The sequence below is a fragment of the Prionailurus bengalensis genome, chromosome B1 (assembly GCF_016509475.1).
Source record: "Prionailurus bengalensis isolate Pbe53 chromosome B1, Fcat_Pben_1.1_paternal_pri, whole genome shotgun sequence".
NCBI classification, from domain to species: domain Eukaryota; kingdom Metazoa; phylum Chordata; class Mammalia; order Carnivora; family Felidae; genus Prionailurus; species Prionailurus bengalensis.
Window position 1 is genome coordinate 201817317 of NC_057344.1, and position 20068 is coordinate 201837384.

At 56.3% G+C, this 20068-nt stretch overlaps 1 protein-coding gene across 2 annotated transcripts in view; it reads right to left on the reverse strand.

Moving 5' to 3' along the window:
- Positions 1 to 17595, reverse strand: part of PPP2R2C (protein phosphatase 2 regulatory subunit Bgamma) — a 137845-nt gene extending 120250 nt beyond the window's left edge. Inside the window, exon 1 of one of the 2 annotated variants that reach the window (XM_043573014.1) lies at positions 17382 to 17595. In XM_043573014.1, the coding sequence (XP_043428949.1) occupies positions 17382 to 17451 (70 nt within the window). In that variant the 5' untranslated portion in view covers positions 17452 to 17595. Of the gene's footprint in view, positions 1 to 17304 lie in introns of both variants that reach the window. The other variant, XM_043573016.1, reaches the window with a different exon arrangement.
- Positions 17596 to 20068: the final 2473 nt, after the last annotated feature.

Here is a 20068-nt window from a genome sequence, read left to right on the forward strand (position 1 = left end):
AGCTACTCCCCTCTCTAGATGCAGAAAAGATAAGGCAAGGTAGCGGGGAGTCCCCCCCCCCCGCCCCCGGGAGTTCCCCCCCCCCCTGCTGTGTGTCATCCAGGAACCTCAAATGTGAGAGGGCCAAGGCTGGCCAGTTTCTCCCCGCCTCCCCAACGTGAGGAACACCAAGACCATCTGCGTGGCTTAGTTCTGTCCCAGTGCACCTGAGGCTTTCCAACATCTAACCTCCTTCCCAACTGCCACAGCGTCGATGGATCTAGAAGACATGTGCCCAGGGAGACGAGCCAGGTATGGAGGACAGTGTGTGACCGCATTTATACGCGGTCCCTGAAAGAGGCACAGACCAGAGGGAGGGGGGCTGTTGCTTAACGGGCCCCGAGCTTCTGTTTGCTGTAATAAAAGGGTCTTGGAAACAGCGGTGATGGCCGCACAACATCGTGGAAGCAGTTAATGGCACTGATTTGTACACTTAAAAACGGCTAAATTGGCAAATTTTATGTTGTATTATTTTACCTCCGTTCTCAAAAACGTAATTACGTAACATACCAAAAACCATCGAGTTGGACACTTTAAATGGGTGAATGGCATGATATGTGAACTGCATCTCAATAAAGCTGGATTTTTGTGGGGGTTTGTTTTGTTTTTTTAATTAAAGGCATGCATCCCGGCCGCTGGGGCCTCAAGCTGGCCGGGGTTCCTCGGGGGACAGGCTGAGCCCGTTCGTGTTGGCCGAACCCGAGGCACGTGCCTGTCCCATAGCCTGCATGCACCCTGGTGCTCAGAGACTCTTTCCATTAGCTTTGCTGACACACAGAGGAAAGGGAACCCCCCACACTTACTCTGAGGCTGGGAGGGAGCCTCTAATGCACCCCAACGCTCCCTTGCTCCAGAGAAGAACGGCCTGCAGGGGAAAGATTACTGCCTGGGACTCAGATCCTAAGGCTGACCTCTCAAAGGTATCGCTTTCTCCAGCAAGGACGCAGCCGGGTGGAGGAGGGAGTCAGGCGGGCGGGGCAGACAGGCTCAGGAGAGTCCCTTCATCTCCCTGAGGTCCCGACTGAATGGGGACAATGACGGCATCTGCCTCAGGGACAATGCCTGGACACTGCCTGCCCCGCCCGCGCTCTCACTCAATGGCAGGCAGCTTCCTTCCCCTCCATCGCGTGTACTCAGAGCACAGCCCACTGCCCATGGGCGGACGCCGTGTCTGGGACCAGGCCACCGGGCCGTCATGGTTTCCGATAAAACTGCCTCTGTGAGAGGTCAGTGTGTCCTTAGAGTCAAGCCAAGCAGAAAAAACCATCCAGCTCACCTGTTTCTCTTCTGCAGCCCTCCCCCACCGCAGGGGCCCTGGAAAGAGAGAAAGGCCCCCTCTACCCAAAGCCACCTTCCCTGATGTGGGCAGCGCACCTGCAGAGGGGGAGGGACGGGGGGGGGGGGAGGGGGCGGGATTCACGCGGCACCTGATCCGACCTTCATTTGCCTTCCTAACTTCTGCCTGGTGCCCGCATGGGGGAGGCAGGTCTGCGGGAAATCTAGTCTGCCCCCTACAGAAAGAAAGCCCTTCCTCACCTCGTTTTCTGTGTTTATTTTTTTCCAGCTTTACTGAGATATAATTGACATATAACATCGTATAGGGTGTCAAGTGAGTGAGTTTAACGCGTTGATTTGATCAGGCTCAAATACCGCAAAATGATGCCACCACGGCATCGGCTCACATCTTTACCAGGTCACATAACCACCAGTTCCTTTCTGTGTTGACAATATTTAAGATCTACTCTCGCAGCAACGTTCAAACTCAAATACAGTGCTACTAACTATAATCACCACGTAGTGGTGTTAGATCCCGGAGCTTATACATCTTATAACTGGAAGCGTGTACCCTGTGACCAACCTGTCCCCACTTCCCCCATCCCGAGCCCCTGACAACCAGCATCCTAGACTCTTGTTTCTATGACTTTGGCCTTTTTAGATTCCACGTCTAAGCGAGATCACGCGGCGTTTGTCTTTCCCCGTCTGACTTATTTCACTTAGCATAGTGGCCCCACGCTTCATCCATATTGTCACAGGCTCTGTATTCAAGTTGGCAAAAGTGCAGGATGGTTTTTGTACTTCTGGCTAGGGACAGTGGCGTGGAGGAGGAAGGGGCCTCCACTGCCTCCAGCCGGTCAGGATAGCAAAAGGCAGAATGTCGCTCCCTGGAGATGGGGCAGCTTCAAGGGCAGACAGAGCTTGGCAGGGCCCCTTCTGCAGCAGACGGTTTCCCAGCGAGGGCCAGGGCACTGTCTCCCCTCCCAAGGCGGACCTGGCCCTTCCCACATCCGAAGGCGGAGCCTACGTCCCCTTCGGCCTGGGCTGGCCGGTGACTCAACCCAGCTGAGGTCATACAGCTGGGGAAGGGGGACTCCAAGGATGGGGAGGTTATATCTTCCACCTGGTTCTCCGGACGCCTGAAGAGACCCTGAGAGCACCGTGTTGGAGAGGCCAAGTCGACCGTTCCAGGGGAGCGTTCCCAGCTGTCCCCACCACGCACCAACGCGTGTGAAGCCCTCTTGGACCCTGCAGACCAGCCAGCCCCCCCAGCTTAGAAGGGGAGCTCAGGACTTGCTATGCAGAGCCCAGCCAAACCCTGCTCAAACTGCTGACCCGGAGCATCCAGGGGCCATAACGACACGGCTGTCGTCATCGGTCACTACGGTTTACAGCGGTTTGTCAAGTAGCAACACGCACCGTGTGCCTCTAGGCACGCAACCTGACCTTTACGGGGCTCTGTTTCCTGATATACCAAAGGGGGTCACTCCCCCACTCCTGGGTGGGTATAAAGCTCCAGTGAGGACACGAACATATGTCTTGCGACACTGTAACGGTCAAGAAATGGCAGCGGGGCGCCTGGGTGGCTCAGTCAGTTAAGCAACCGACTTCTGCTCAGGTCACCATCTCACGGTTCGTGAGTTCCAGCCCCACGTCAGGATATCTGCTTATCGGCACAGAGCCCGCCTCGGTCCCTGTCTCCCTCTCTCTCTGTCCCTCCCCAACCTGTGCTTTCTCTCTGTCTCAAAAATCGATAAAAACATCACAAAATATTTTTTAAAAATGGCAGTTGCTCTTGTCACCGTCACCACCACTGTCATCTTCCCACGAAGACAGGAACGTTTGTAGGTGCGGACAGAGGTTCACGGTACGTGTCCTTTGGCACAGCCGAAGCCCATCGCCATCAAATCCACACGGGGAGACAATGAACAGAGCCCTGAGTTTCCAGGCGCCCAGCCTGAAATGCATCCTCGTCTTTCTTACGCAAGAAAGACCGAGCCTGACGGGTTCGCTGTGACCTACGGATTGTGCCAAAGCTTCATGACAGACACACACACTTAACTCTTCCGAAGATCTCCCCCACAAAAACCGTTGGTCACTTTTGTTTTTATTTCGGTAGCCAACATGGTACCCAAATCTTTATTCAAGCCCCGAAAAACTCTCCTATCCTTTCACCGAGAAATTGACTTCCCAGGTGGCCAGAGACAAGAACACCCGAGATACGGGAAGAGACACATTCACAAGGACGCTCATCACATGATGAGCACCTTTGAGGCGCCTGGAGTTGGGAGGTGCCTGGGTGGCTCCGTCGGGTGAGTCGTCTGGCTCTTGATTTCGGCCCTGGTCACGATCTCACAATTTGTGGATTGGAGCTCTGACAGAGCAGAGCCTGCTTGGGGTTCTGTGTCTCCCTCTCTCTCTCTGCCCCTTCCCCACTCACGCTCTGTCTAAATAAATAAATAAATAAATAAATAAATAAATAAACTAAAAAAAAAAAAAAAACCACCCAGAGTTGGGATGTCGGTGTCCAGGAGCAGGGAGGTGCCTCCACCCTCGGCCCACTGTCACCTGTGACGCCAGCTGGGGAGCACTCTTGTCGTGACCAGACCATGAGAGGAGGCTCAGCCCTCTACCTCCCTCCACCAGGGCGCGCGGACAACCCTCCCTTCCACCTCCTCCCAAGGCCCGTCCCAGGAGCCTCCTCGCCACTCCTGGAGGTGCTCACACAACCTCTGAACGTCACCCTCCTCCCCACCTCACTCTCCAACCCCCAGGGACCTCCGGCCACTCTCATTCCCTCCTCCTTCCGTGCCTGGACAGATTACAAAGGGCCCTTTCCCGGCCTGCCTGCTCGTCTACCACTGCCCGGGGGGCCCAAGCCCCATAGGTGAATGGGCTCCCACAATGTGCCAACTGGTTCCGAGTGCTGGGAACGCTTTCTCCCCTTCTCCCTACGGCCGCTTCTCTGCTCCGGACCCAGCCTCTCTGCCCTGCTCCCACACGGCGACCCCGTCCCAGCTGTGGGGTCCCCCTGCCTCCCAGCCCCCAGCACACTGTATTACGACGCTATATTTACATCCCCCTGATTCCAGACGTTCTCCAGGGAGGGGCTGTGCCCTGTTCCTCCGTCCTGCACCCCCCCACACACACACACACCGACTGCAGGCATCCACCTTAGTCTGATGAACGAATCCGGACCTAGTTACTGAATGAATAATTATATCTACGCAACGGACTATTACGCAGCCATTAAAAATTATTTACTCAGAAACTGTGACAATACGGGGAGACGTATCAGCGTGTTAGGTATTCTAAAAGATACAAACTGTATTTACGTTACAGTCTGTAGGGGAGTGGTAAACAGGAAATACAAAAAACTGGGAACAACGGTTTCTGGGGCAGTGACATCAGGATGTTATTCCCCCCCCCCCTTGTTCTATTCTCTGCATTTTCAAACGTTTCTGTAATGAGACGAAATAAATAGAGAAATACAATTAAAATCTTCTCGCAAGGAGCACCTGAATGGAGCTTAGCTCCCACAGTCTGACGATATGGGACATGTTATGATGGATTATATTTTCACACTTTCAAGAAAGAGCCTGACCTGTCCTCGGGGCTATAAAATATTCAGGGTTGTTTTTATCACCTTTCACGTTGAAAGCCGATACAGGAGCCACTTTCGTTCAGCCTCGGACTCCTTCAGCCAGCTCATTCTGTGACGGATTGTCCCCGAAGCACACGGGCTGGCCGGAGGTCCGCATGGTGAGCACAGTGGCGGGAGGGCGTGTGTCCCTCTCTCAGCGATCCAAGGGCTGCCTGACCATATCCACAGTGAGGGATTTGCGCTATTTAATATTCTCGAGTCATTGCCTTCAGCAAGAAGAATATTGACCTTTCAGAACATCACCGTGGCCTCGACGTGTGGAAGGGCCATGCAGCATAGACACTACCCATTTGAAATAAGTACAGGGAGTTCTCGGGTTGGGGGAGCATAGAAATGACCGTGCACGCTCAAATCACTCAAAGTGATCTTAAGAATCAATCAGGAAATTACAAACGTTCTGTGACTTTAAAGATAATTTTTTTAAGTCATTAAAAACTCTAGAGGCGTCTGGGTGGCTCAGTCGGTTGAGCGTCCGACTTCGGCTCAGGTCATGATCTCGCGGTCCGTGAGTTCGAGCCCCGCGTCGGGCTCTGTGCTGACAGCTTGGAGCCTGGAGCCTGTTTCGGATTCTGTGTCTCCCTCTCTCTCTGCCCCTCCCCCGTTCATGCTCTGTCTCTCTCTGTCTCAAAAATAAATAAACATTAAAAAAATTTTTTTTTTAACCAAATTCTCTTATTGGGGCATGTGGGTGGCTCAGTCGGTTAAGCATCTGACTTCGGCTCAGGTCATGATCTCACATTTGTGAGTTCAAGCCCTGCATCCGGCTCTGTGCTGACAGCTCAGAGCCTGGAGCCTGCTTCAGATTTTGTGTCTCCCTCTCTCTCTGCCCCTCCCCCATTCACGCACGCGCGCACGCGCGCTCTCTCTCTCTGTCTCTCTCTCTCAAAGATAAGTAAGCATTAAAAAAAAAACCTCTCTCATTGATGGTTACAAGCGTATAGGGATATAAAAAATAGTAAAACCAATATTTATTTAGTTCAGTGATTTAAAGCATTGGAAACATTGAGAGAAGTCAAGTGTTTTATGTCTTTGTAAAAAGCAGCATATGGAAAGTAGTTTGAAGGTTGCTGCTTCTGCTGGCGGCTGGCACCTCGTCTGTGCCTTGGAGGGCCGTCTTCCCAAGTTCAGATCAGCTTCCAAGATCTCACCCCTTTGCGTTTCCAACGTGGTGAAACACCTCCCGGAGTCACTTCCTCTGGGGTATCTCCCTCCGGAGCCACCTTCTTCAGCCACGAGGGTAGGATCTCTTTCACTTAGTGCCCGTCGCTGCCCAAGAGACTCTCCTCAGGCCATGGTCCCAATGCTCCCAGGATCGGCGATTTCCTCTAGGACTCCGTTCACATGCCACCCACGGTTCTCCTCCAGCAGGATCGCTTTTCACTCCCCTGCTGGGCGTCATCGCTGTTGGCCCATTCCTTCTTTTGATTTTCCATTTCCGTGAGGCGTCACATGGCCTCATCGCGGGGAGACAAAGGAGGCAACAGTACCCCATGCTTTGCTGTCTGTGTGTGAACTAACACACCTGCGGTGACCAGCCAGCGACAGACACGGAAAGAAGTGACCTGGCAGGCTCTGCAGCGTGCATCTGGTATTTACTTAGTGATCCGTGCCCTGAAAACTTACTGGCAAAGTTTGCACTTGACACAGTTCCTCACAGCTACTGCGCCGGGGTAGCTCAAGTCTGATCCGTGGGGCTGCGGCGCTGGCGCGATTTCCCTGGAACCATGAAGACTGAAATCTGCACGTATTTCAACTTTGCCAAGAGAAGACTGTTTCTACTCGGGGAAGCTGGTCAGGGGAAAGTGTGGCACTTGTCCTCTTGGTCTCTTGACCACGTATTTACCCAACACCTGGTGGGTAGCAGGTGCTGAGCTGTGTAAGGGGAAGCAGGTCCGTCCCATGTGCGTATCTACTGATGTTCCAGAAAGGACTGGGTTCCAGTCTTGTCTTATGATCTGAGCTGAGTCGCCTTCCTGGCTGGCACTGGGAATTGGGGGTAATTATAAACAACAGAAATTGACACAGGCTAACATATACAGGTAGGAAGTTCTGGAAGGCTCTGCGAGGGCTACAGAACCAAGGAAAGCGCAATTAACTGGACAAGGGGCCTCAGAAGGAACAGGAGTTGAGCTGGACCAAGAATTCAAGCTGGGAATCCATGACTATTCCAGTTATCTGTTGTGTAAAAAATCATCTCAAAACTCAATGGCTTAACACAGAAACCGCTGCTTTTGTTCACGAATCTGCCATCTGGCTAGGCCTCGGTGAAGACGGATGCCCCGGTCTGTCCGCTGATGAAAGGTGAGGAAGGTCCTGGAAGGAGAGAGAGGCACGTTCCCGGGGTGACTCCCAGGGTCCGGGCAACCGCTCATTAGCCTTCTAGACCCTTCTGGCAAAACTGGGAGCCAGACACAGGTTGGGGACAGTAGGGGGTGAAACCAGCATCTTTCCAAAGCAGTCACAAATGTCTTTAGGAGTCAGGGGTCTGAGAATGGGATAGAGGACTGGTCTCGATCAGGAAAGACATAAGAGACAGAACACCCCCTTGCAGGTGCGGGCCCTGGGATCCTGGTTCAAACGCAGCAACCACAAAAAGGCATTTTTGAGACAAGTGGGGACCTTGCCAAGATGGACGAGAATTCAGATGGGAAGGAATTAGCACTCATTCTGTCTGGGCAGGTGGTGGTACTTGGTCGGGTGAGAAACACTGGCCTGCTGCGGTGGGGTGATGTGACCGGGGTCCTGATTCGGCTTAAAAATTTTTCAGTCCGGGAGCACCTGGGTGGCTCAGTCGGTTAAGCGTCCGACTTCAGCTCAGGTCATGATCTCACGGCTGATGAGTTCGAGCCCCGCGTCAGGCTCTGTGTTGACAGCTCAGAGCCTGGAGCCTGCTTCGGATTCTGTGTCTCCGTCTCTCTCTGCCCCTCCCCTACCCATGTGCTCTCCCTCCCTCCCTCCCTCTCTTTCTCTCTCAAAAATGAATAAATGTTAAAAAAAAATAAAAGTTTTCATGACCACTTTTTTGAAATGAAAACAAAATCCAAAAGCTGATACTCATAACACAAGTAATTGCCTTTTATTGAGGTTTCTGTACAGTATATAGATTATTTCACTCAATGCTCACAAAAAGCCCGGGTGGCTGGTGGTTCTCTCTCTGCTTCCCAGAACAGGTTCCGAGGCTGAAGCAACTGCCAGCTCAGACCAGAGCTCAGGCCCCGGGGGACCCAGGTCCCAGCCCCCAGCAGCAGCAGCCCCAGGGGTCAGGGCTATGACCTCTCCAGGGTGGAGAAATGCAGAAGGCCAGGCCGGCCCAGAGCAAGCCCCCGGCTTGAGCTGGTGATCCTATCCCTGCTCGGGGCAGCCGGCACCTCTAAGCTGCCTTTGTTCCATTTCAATGGGCCCTTCAGCCCAGGGTTGGGGAGGACAATAGCCCCCACTGTACAAGGAGGCAGTGCCCGTCCTGGGCAGCACAGTGGCTCCCAGGTGGTCCCTGCACCCAGAGCTGGCTGGGAACTGCTTCCTGGACCCAGGAGGAAGAGCCCTGACGCTGTCAGGAGACAAGCATATGTCACTTTGCACATGCTGTTCTTCCTGCCTGGAATGTACTAGAATGCCATGTCCCAAAGGGCATCGCTGTCTGCCCTGAAGAATGCCACTCCCTTCAGTGCCATAGCACCTGTCCTCTGTAGAGCTATGACCATCCCCCCGGCCCCCACCCCCTATGCCGTAGAGGGGAGCCCTCCTCCTCCTGGCCCATCTCAACTGCCTCCAACCACACACACGGCTAGGACCGATGTGTTGCCGCATGCCCAGCATGAGCACCACACAAGGCAGTCCTGGGTCTGAATCCCAGACCCTCCTAAGCAAGGAGCGTAATCAGAACCCAACAGATCTCCTGTCCCCTCCCTGTTGGTTCCTCCACCCAGTGTGGAGGTCAGGAGTGTGGGTTCTGCAGGCAGATGGCCTGTGTCCAAACCCCAGCTCTGCCCGTTTATACCGGTGACTCTTCGCATGTGCCCAAACCTCAGCTTTCTCCCCTGTAAAATGGGGAAAATACATACAACCCAGAGCTTTGTTAGGATCCGGTAAGATGCTGTACTTAGCATCGTGTCTGGCACATAGTATATACTCAATAAATGGTTAATACTAATAATGGCTATTATGTTGGTTTCCTAATCATTTAATACTCAAGTCCACATGGGTCGTTTTGATGAGGGCCACGGGACACCAGTGCAGTGGAAAAGAGGCACCTGTCTTGCAGGGCCTGGTTTAACTAGCAGGACTCCCCAGGGTGCTGCGGGCTGCAGATTCCTCCAGACTGGTGGAGGCAGCTCACTCTCCCAATGGCATCCAAGACCCTGGCAGAGACAGGCCGACGTTTTGGAGAAGGACACAGCCTGGCTTGCGTCCACAGAGCACAGAGCTCTGGAAACGTGCCTTCTAGGACCTGGAGCGTTTTGCCCCAGAGGCAGTGAGATTGGAGAAAAGGGGTCAAGGGGCTGTCTGTCGGGGAGAGCGGAGAACAGAGAGCAGATGACTCTGTGTGCCAGCAGGGAGACCTGAGCGGGGAGACAGGGTTGCAGACCTTAAGGGCTCATGGAAAGGGCATCACCGAAGCAGAGCCCCGGGGAACAGGGTGCGTGAAGGACAGCAATGAACTCCGTCTTCAACGTTGCCCGTCCAACAGCTAACATCCCCCTGGCACAGAAGGGGGGGGGGGGGTGGCAAATATCTATTGAACAAAAGGGGAAAAAAATAGCCCATCTCATCGGTACTCAGACATAAATTAAAACAAACACTTTTCATCTGTGATATCTGCAGAGGTCAAACACATTAGGGTATCAAGTGCTGATCAGCATGCGGTAAAAACAGCAACACTTTCTGGAGCATAACTTGGCGATAGGAGTCGAGAACACCAAACCCGTTCATCATTTTCGCATAACGCTGCACGCACAGGGTTCTCTCTGAAGAAATTACTCCAAAGCTGTTCGGGGTTGGGAGTTGGGCGCAGAGTATCTTCATAGGCAAACAGCATTCGTTCACTCCGTGTTATACCAGAAAAACAAGCCACCTAATTATGCAACAATGGGGGTGATTAATTGAACTACGGCACATCTATCACAGGAATAAAGCCGTGGAGTCTGGGGCGGGACTGAGGTAACCATTAGGCAGCCCTCCCTGCCGCTAGGATTTGAGGCCACACAGGGGAGGTAGCTAACAAGAGAGAAATCGAAAGAATCTGCTTTATTAATGGTAATGGGGGCGTGGGGGGTGTGGGGAGCTAGGGACCCCTCCACTACTGCCCCTCAGTTCAGGGCTGTGGGGATACAGGTCGAAAGGCTGGAATCTGAAATGAGACACTTGGCATCCCCTCCTTGGAACAGCCCAAGGAGTGCCAGCCCCAGTGGGTAGGGGAGGAGCAGGGACCTTTAATACTTTAACCCCGCCCAGTAGGGAGAAGCTGCCCAATGGGTGACAGGCTCTCACCAATTCTCTACCAATCCCAAAAGCCAAGGGGGCGGTGGGAGGCGGGCCAAGGATTCTTGCCCCCTGGAAACGCCAGCCTGTCCCATACAGTAAAGGAGGGCCAGTTCTGCCATTTGTAGGGCCCAGTGCAAAATGCAAATGCAGAGCACCCCGTTCAAAAAGCCAGAGGAACGAAAACATAAACCTTTTTCACTTTCCCCATAACTCGCCGCAGTGTTATTTGCTACTTAACGCCGACAGACACACTAAACGTTTAAGTTATCAGCGTGAATTCTGCCAGTCACCATTCTGTTCTGCAATTCCAGCGTTCAGTGCAAACACAAGAGCATTTAACGGGAATGCAGACTCACGGAAACACACAATTCGTATCTGGGGGTTCCTACCCGCGTGTGTACTGTATTTATTCTTACCAGGGCAGTGTGGATGCTAACCCAAACAGCTCATCTGGTTTCATTTAGCTGTTTTTCTTTTTTTTTTAAGGTTTATTAGCTTTGGGGGGGGGGGGGGGGGGAGTGTGCAGGGGGTACACAGAATCTGAAGCAGCTCCAGGCTTTGTCAGCCCAGAGCCTGACGTGGGGCTCGAACCCACGAACTGTGAGATCATGACGTGAGCCGAAGTCAGACGCTTAACCAACCGAGCCGCCCAGGCGCCCCTCATTTAGCTTTTTGATGCTTGCACATTCTACACACACGCCTCTACCCTTGGCTCAGTGATGAATAAGGATTGAAAGGGAAGGACTAGGGCTGTCCCCTCCTGTCCTTTCCTTCCGGGTCATTATTTTCAGCATCAGTGATTAGCTCACACAAGGACGGAATGCGGGGAGGAGGGGACGGCAGGGCTCCTTGGTCCCTCGTGCTCCTTAGCATCTCACTGCCTCCTTTCTGCCTCTGAATCTAGTCTGGTTCAAGTGGAAAAGCGTGGCTTCTCCAGGCCGTCAGCACCCACCGCTGCCTACAGGGTCGTGGACACGCCGACCCGCTGCGGAAGCACAGGATGTGGCGGCCCACGCGTGTGGGAGCTCAGCGACGCTCAAAGCAGCCACAAGGTGTGTGTAGCAGCGGCACAAAGCAGCTGTGACACGTGCTGCACGCATCATCTCTGCTCGGGCGTCCACTCCACTGCCCCCATCAGACGTCGCTTACAAAGCATGGGTCCGGAGAGAAGATGATAAAAATTCCACACAGGGACAGCGGAGCACAAAACCAGAATCAGGTCCTGCCGGGCGTGGGGCCCCACGTGACTGCCCGGATGGCACAGACTGCCAAGCGCTGGAAAACTCCTAATAATCTCATGCTGAATTTAAACAGTTGCCTTCGGGGCGCCGGGGTGGCTCAGTCGGTTAAGCCTCTGACTTCAGCTCAGGTCGCAATCTCACAGTTCGTGAGTTTGAGCCCTGCATAGGGTTCTATGCTGTGGGCATAGAGCCTGCTTCGGATGCTCTGTCCCCCCGCCCCCCGCCTCTCCCCTGCTTGTTCTCTCTCTCTCTCTCTTTCTCTCTCTCTCAAAAAATAAGTAAACATACAAAACTAAATAAAAAAATAAAAATAAACCAGTGTGCTGCTTACAGGGAGGGGGCTGTGGGGGCCAACCCACTCAACGGTGGAGTCCACACAGCCTTTGCTCCTTAGAGCCGTGTGACGACCCAGTGTAAGGAAACTGAGGCTCAGAGAGGTGGCGTGACTGAACGGAGAACACCCAGCCTCTCTCACTGCCCCCCCACCCCTGAAATGGAGACAGTGTGAGTCTGTGAAAGTCCAGGACTGCTCATGGAAGTGATATTCTGAAAGGCGAGCAATGGGGGTGAAGGCCCAGCAGTCCCCAGCTTGATTTCAAACCGAAAGCTGGCTCCCCCCACTCTCCCTCTGGGCTGGCTTCAGGGAAACGCCATGAGCGACCCCCTCTTAGCCTCCATTTCCCCGTGGACTGGGGATGGGGTTGGGCTAGCCAGCCTGGCGATGGTTCTAGGCTATCCTAACTCTAACCGTTGGCAGACGACGTTTATTAAGTACTGACTGGGCCCCAGGCCCTGGGCTGGGCGTGTTCACACACACCGAGCCATTTAATGCCCTGGGCTCACAGAGAGTGTTCCTCCCACGAAGGAACACATGCACGTAGCCTGTGACGGACACATTTACAACATCAAACAACTGTGCATCTCTCATTTCAAGCGAGCAGCAATCCAGAGAAGACGCTCGGGGTCCGAGACACGGGGTGACCTGGTCGAGATTACGAACCCAGAGTCAGACCCCACGGGGAACGCGGGTCTCCTGGGAGAACTCATCCGGCTGGAATGCCTCCTCAGGAGGGCCAAGGAAGGGAAGCCAGAACTCGGCGGCCCTGACTTGAGTGCAATAAAAGACATCCAACAGGATTCCTAACACAGAAAGTGAACACATCAAACTCCCTCTTGGTTTCATGGGTCTCAAATCTTGGCCGGGAGTGAGGGGGCAGGCTCCCGGTCTTCCAGATAACCAGGAAAGGGGGTGTCACAGAGGCTCAGCTTAAGGTGTGCAGCAAAGAGGAAATGTGGCAGCTCATGGGAATGGAAGCCCAGAGACGGGTGGACATCAGGCCTGGTTAACCCACGGAATCACAATGTCCCCTGCTGCCACTCACTCTCTGCTCAGACACCGTCAGCGTTGTTGGCTTAGGACTTAACCCGCTTCATGGTCTCAGGGGGGCCGCCGGCAACAATGGGAGCCTCCCTGCTCCTTCCAAGAGCAAAACCAGCTTCCACGTGACCTCCAGAACTGGTTCCCATGTCCTTTCTAGAACCAGTCACTGCAAGAGGGACGCATTAGCCTCGGACCAAGCTGGCCCGGCCTCTGGCCACAGGTTTCTGGGTGAGAACCACGATGCTCTTGTGGGGTGAGGCGCTGGGCATTGGGGAGATCAGCCTCAACAGCCCCAACGTGGGGGCAAATCTGGATGAACCCCGGTCTCCCACAAAGCATGCCTCTCCGGCGTAGTCTAGGTGTGGGCAGAAAGCTGACATTATCCCCCCTCAACCAGTTCGAACCAGGAAGACAATTCCATGCTGTGGAAACTGCCCAAATGCTGGGTTCGGACAGGCCTGGGACACCCTCCCGACCTTACCCCTTCCTCCTCTGATCCCTGCTTCATCTCTCAACCATACAATCCGCGGGGACACACAGGTGGCTCTGAACCACACGCAGCACACGCGGATGGCAGGGATACGGGGTCAGGGAGACGGAGGTACCTTTCTTTCCATGGATGCAAAAGGCAGAGATGACAGAGTGTAATGGCTGAGAGATGCTCCAGGGAGGGGACTGTGGTCCTGGCAGAAAAGCGTGCCCTCAGGTGCCTTAACCTGCAGGCGCCTGGGAGTGACTGCCCCTTCCCAAAGACACCCAGTCACTGCCACCAACTCTCTCTTCAGCATGTGCCGCCTCCTAGGGGCTGGGAGCCCCCGTGTCTGCCCAGGGCCAGAGCCAGTAGCGGACGGGCTTGGGAAACGCTGCTGCGTGAAAGGGGATGAAGGGGCTTGCAGACCAGACTAACCTAGAAACGCCTATTTCACTCACCCAAAAGCTGAGCTCCGCGGCTGCAGCAAGGGAACACAGCCAGGAAGCGCCCCTCCTGGGCCATATCTGGCTCTTGAGAAAAGTCTAAACACACAGAGACTTCCTGGCACTCTCCTGCCCCTGGGGACCCTCTCTCAAGGGTCCAGGTCCTTCTACTGTCTGGAGAGACTCAACGATACTGCCCTCCCCAACACCCACCCAACCTTTCCAAGTTCTCTGTGCCCCAGGGTGGCCTGCATCCGTGCCTAGTGATCACAACCCTCGATCAGCTGAGATGCGCCAAGAGTTGAGGAAAAAGAAAAAAAAAAAAAAAAAAAAAAGCTGCTCTAATTCATACCAAGGTGTGAATGACTAACAAAACCTAAACTCTTCCCAAAGTATTTGAGATTTTATAAGAGATTGAGGAATTCGAGCAGGACTCCCATAGGCAAAGACGATGTTTCACTTGAGATCTAAAGGCTGAGGAGGAGCCAGCTATGAGAAGGGCAGGAGGTGGATATTCTAGATAGAGAACACAGCCAGTGCAAAGGCCGTGAAGCAAGGAAAAAAAAAAAAAAATGACCTGCTTAAGGAGCAGGAAGTAGACCAGAGCCACTGGAGTGTAGTGAGTGAGTGTTTGTGGGCCAAATGACCAGGTGGAAAAAGAATTTGTACACCTGGGTCTTTTGCAAGATCTCAGCATCCGTTATTTGCTCATGAAGCTCTTCCAGGAGCCTTTTAAGTTATACCAGTACCATTTATCAAATGCCTCCGATAGACCAAGCACTGTGCTGATGTTTTCTACATTAGCGCAATAATCACTGATCATCCTAATAATAATAACGTAAGGTTCGTTATTATTATCTCCCCCTGTACGAAGGGAGAAAGTGAAGCTCGGAAAGGTTTAATAACGTGTCCCAGATTACACAGCCTGTGAAGAGTCAGGAGCAGGATTTGAACACAAGTCTGTCTGACATCCAAATCTGTGACCTACCCTGGTCTCCGAGCACAAAACGCAGGGCGCAACGTTGTGCAAGTCTGTTTTCACGTAGGGAGGCCAGAAATCTCATATGATTCCAACAATGACTGTCACTGCTTCCTCTGCTAGACCCTCTTGTTCCTCTGCATCCCAGCCCCCGAGCCCTATGCCCTACACACGCTGGCACTCAGCCTGGGACACCGACAAGGGTCAAACCCTGACTTCTTTATCTATAGAACGGGGGTATGGCGTATGCGGTATCTTGTGTGAGGCCCCAGCACACAGTAGGTGCTTAACATACTTCAACTGCCAGCTGACAATTTCCTGTTCCAAGATGGCTTCGTCATCCGCCAATCCACCGGACCCTCCCAGAAACCCCAAGACCTTGTAGGCAAGATGGTTATTATTCACTCCCATTTTACAGATGGGGAGACCAAGACTTGGTGAAAAAGCTTCTCCTCAATACCACGCACAGAGCTCCCTTCTAGAATACAGGCTGCCCGAGGGCAGCATCTTTGTCTAGACCCGCGGGGGGCTACAACAGTGACGGGCACATAGGACGTACTAAGTATTTGTTGAATGAATGACGAGGAATTAAAAGTGCTTCTTACTCCAAGTATCCGCTGGCCCCTTGCTCTCCTCCGCTAAGAGCTTTTAAATTTATTAAAGCAAGCGGGCCGGGGGGCGGGGGAGACAGGGTGAAGAAGGAATTCGTGTTTGCTCAAGTCCACTGGGGGTGAGGCATGGTGCTTTTTACTTTTAATCACCAAGTCCCGAGTCCTGTCCCATCAGCCTCCATGCGAGAGGAGAAAACAGGCTTCGGGCTTCCTGCACAAAGCCAGACCAGAATGACCTGCCAAGATGCCCTCTCCACCGGAGCCAGGCCACTGGGGCACCTGCCAGCAGCCCAGAGGCTCCCTTCACCCTCTGTGCTCAGCAGCCTGCCAGCAGAAAAAACTCGCCGATTCTTCCTCAACCTCACCAAGGCAGGCGACAAAGGGCCGCTTTCAGCTCCCTGGGCCCCAGAAAGCCCTAGCTGGGGGACCGAGCCCTCACCCGGCCCGGCTGCGCGGCCTCCTCCCGCCACCCCCTCCCCCATCAGCAAAGCATGACTCAGCGGTTCTCCTCCCGGGAGCGGGAAGCGCCACCCCTCAGCGTCCCTCCTCCCAGGTTACACACCCTGCCTCTGCTCTCCGGGCCAGGACGCAGGGATCCCGACGCTCCCCGGCCTCCTCCACAAGGGCCCCAGCTACCCGCTCGGCCTCATTTCCGGCGGAGCCAGGCACGGGAGCATCGGACGCCACCCAGGAGTCAGAGTCACCGGCGCCAAGCCCACACAGGTTCCCTGACAGCGGCACCCACGCGCACCAGCCCCCGCGGACCGCGATGCCCGGGGCCCCTCCCACCCGGGCACCCACCCGGGGACCTCTCGCTGCAAACCCACGAACACTTAGGCGGCCAGTCCAGCAGCCCCTAGGCAAGGTGCTCACGGTCCCTAAACCCGGGAAGGTCTCCAGCACAAGTGTCCTCACTGATGCATGCTGCCACCCCGCGGCTAGCTATCCCCATCTTCAAATCGAGGATTCGCTCCGCGGGCCCCTGGCTGCGGCTTGGGACCTGTCCCCCACCGTTCTCCGGGCAAGGTGGAGGGAGAAGAGAGACCCTTGGAAGTCACTGGGCGCTGACCCTCTGGATCCCACCATCTCGGGGTGGGGGTTGGGCTTGGGCCTCTAGGGCCGATTTGGGGGATTTCAAACGCCGGGCCCTTTCGGGATGGCATGCCCCACTTTTGGGGGGAAAATTCTGACAGTTTGGGGCCAGCTCCTCCTATGTCAGTGTAACTCACCAGGTATAAAAGACCAACCCCAAACCAGCCGCCTTCTCCCACCCACGAAGGGCCCCTGCCTCCGGAGGCACAGGGAGGGGCCCAGGACAGCGAGCCTCTGGGGGGGAATCTAGAAATGGATTCCCCCCCCCCCCACCCCCTCGGATCCCTCTTCGTCTCCGGGGAGTGGGAAGCCTAGAAAATTCTGTAGGCTTTGGGCAGGGCTGAAATGGCAAACCCAGGATTCTAAGCCATTTAATTTCCCCGGATTTCTTCGCCAGATTAGCCGCAGGAATGGCCTTTCTACAAATGACGGCCAGGGCCGACTCGGGATGCCTCCGGGCCTGGGGGGTGGAAAGCTGCCGGCCGGAGGGCGGCGCGGAGGAGGGCGCTGGGAAGCGGAGGCCGGCGCCCTCGGGCTCCCTCCCTCCGGGACCCGGGGCGGGGTGGGATAGGGTGGGGTGGGGCGGGGGAGGGGGGGGGACACGACACACAGCGCGCGGTCCAAACCTTCGGAGGGCATTCGGTGCGACGGCATCCCCACGCCGCGGCCGGCCGGAGGGGGCCTCAGACAACACGTACGTTACCTTCAGTCACATAGCTGTGGTCCCGCAGGAAGCTGTGGTTAATTTTCCGCGTGTCCGTGTCCTCGCCCATTGAAGGCCGTGCCCGGTGCCCTGGGCATGCCCCGCCGCCACACACCGATGCAATCCGCAGAGGTCGCGCCGGGCGCGCGGGCCATGCCGCCGCAGCCTAGCAGGGGCGCGGGCCGCCGGGGCCCCGGGGGGCGGGCATCGCGGCCGGGGAGAGGGGGGGGGGCGGCCGGGGACGGGCGGGGCGGCCGGGGCGGGCGCCGCGGTCAGGCGAGCGCGCGGCGGGCGGGCGGCGGCCGCGGGTGGGGGCGGGCCGGGGCCCGGGCGCGCATCCCGGCCGGTGCGCGCTGCGTCGTGCGCCCGGCGGCGGCGGCGGCGGCGGCCTGGTGCCGGGGCGCCTGGCTGCGCGGCGGCGGCGGGAGGGGACGCGCGCGGCGCTGCGCCGACCGAGCCGGGGCCGAGCCGGGCTGCGCGGGCTGGGGCCGCCGCCGCCGCCGCCGCCGCCGCTCCGCAGGCCCCTCCCTCGCGCCGCCCGCTCCTCCGCCCCCGCGGCCCGCGCCGCCCGCCGCGCGCCGGCCGCCCAGCGCCCTGCAGGTGGAGCCGCGCCCCGGCGGGGGAGGCACCGCTGTGCTCCGGGCCCCGCGGGTGGGCGCCTTTGGTGGCTGGAAGTGCCCGGCGGGGGAGGGAGGACAGAGATGGCCACCTGGGGGTGGGGGGGGCAGCCGAAAGTGGCACCTCGGAGCCTGGAAGTCTTTAGAAGTGGGGACAGGGGGGCGGACAAGGGTCCCCTTCGTTGGCAGAAGAGGGTGGGTCAGACAAGTTGAGGACTCTCTGGAGCGCAAAACTGGACCCGTGGGAAGAAGCTGGGGGGTTGGGGAGGGCGGGAGGGGCGGGGAGAATCGGCCACCGATGAGGTAGAACTCAGGGTGAGCTGCCTGGGGTAGCTGGCTTCCTCCGGGCAGAGCTCCATGATCGGTCCTCCGGCTCATCTCTCTACTTACTGGGAAGATAAAGCGTGCAAGCACCTCTGGGTGCACTCCAGAAACAGGCTGGAAAACGGATGCCTCTACCTGTCTCCCTCTCCTCCAAGCCCAGGACTTCCGCCCAGCAGGACCCTCCCTGCCTCCCTTCCCTGAGTCACCAGTGTGGCCCCGCATTGCGCGCCGTGCCTGGCGCAGATCAGGCCCTCAAAAAGCATGTCTCCTCTTTTGTCCGAGCTAAGCCTTTGCCTGAAGGATCGATTCCCTTGCAGGGGGCACAGGCCTCGCTGGGGAGCTTCAGAGGGTGGGGAGGGAAGGATCGACCCCCCCCCCCCCCAGTACCTTCCTAGGTACTCAGCAAAACCTCTTTGGAAAGGGAGGGGGAGGAAAGGCGGAGACTGCCTGGGAGGAGCCACAAATGTTGAGGGGCCTTCAGCCCCAGCTAGGAGAGGGAGGCAGGGTGTCCCAGCCCCACAATTCTGTGAAGCTCTGCTTCTCTCAGCTGGACTTCTGGGGACTCCGCACAGCTCCCCAAACTGCAGTGGGGCCAGGAGGGGCAGGGGCAGGAGAATGTGGTCATGAAGACTGGGGCAGGCGGACGCGGCCTGAGGATTCTCGCTGGGGAGTGGGTGTTTGGCAGCTAGAGCTGGGCTTTCATGCAGGAGAAATGCCCAGAATGGACCTAGGAGGAGGTCCGCCCCCCCCCCACCCCTGCTGGCTGTGATGGAAAGGACCCCACAGCGTCCTGGGGTCTCTGCCAGCACCACCACCTGCTTCCTGAGTGACCCCCACACTCTCCCCAGCCTCAGCTTTTTCACAGGGTCCACCTCAAAGCTCAGGTGTGCAGGCTCAGTGCGAGGATGGGTAAGTGCAGGTGAGATGTGTTCAGGACGCACCGCCTCATTGTGGCGAAGGAGGCTGGCATCCACGTGCCGTCTCACCCACCAGCCCGGCCCCTTCTGCCCTCTCCCTCGTGCCTGGGCTGCCCAAACCTCACGTCCAGAACCCAGCACCCCCGCTCTCTGCCCACACCCCGCTCACCTCTCTGGCTCAGTGCAGCAAAATGGCTCTGGAAGACACAGGCTGGGTTCAAGTCCTGACCGGGAGCGGGCCCCGCAAGCACGACCTCTTGGTCAGCTTCTGGGCCAAGCAGGGGCCCCCCCGAGTTGGTGGTCTCCAACCTTGCTGGACCCCGGGGCACAACATCAGCCCTCCGCACCCTCCACCCCCGAGGTCCTCTCTGACTTCCTGCAGCTTCTCTAGACTGTCCCCTTAGTTCTCCTGAAGCACCGCCCCCCCCCATCAGAACCAAGGCTCTTCCCTCTACCTCCTGCCCACCCCACCCACACTCACCGCCCCCCCCCCACCATGCAATCCATTGCTTCCACTTTTTGTCTGCAAAGGTCCCTGCCCCTCAGTGCCCTGCCCCCTTCCCGAGCTCCAGATCCCCACCCTTGGTCCTCCCTTCCCCACCCCCTCTCTCTGCAGGACACCTCCCCATTCATTCATCCACGACAGATGTTTGTTGAGTAGGGATAATAGGGGGAAGCGAACAGATAAAACTCCCTGCTCCCATGGGTTTGACCTCTTAGCGGGCCGTGATCAATTAGGTGAAGTGAGCGGGTAACATAGAGGCCAGGACCCGGGGAAGAGGAGGAAGGGAGTAGGGGGACGGAGATGAATGGCGAGGGGGACTATTGT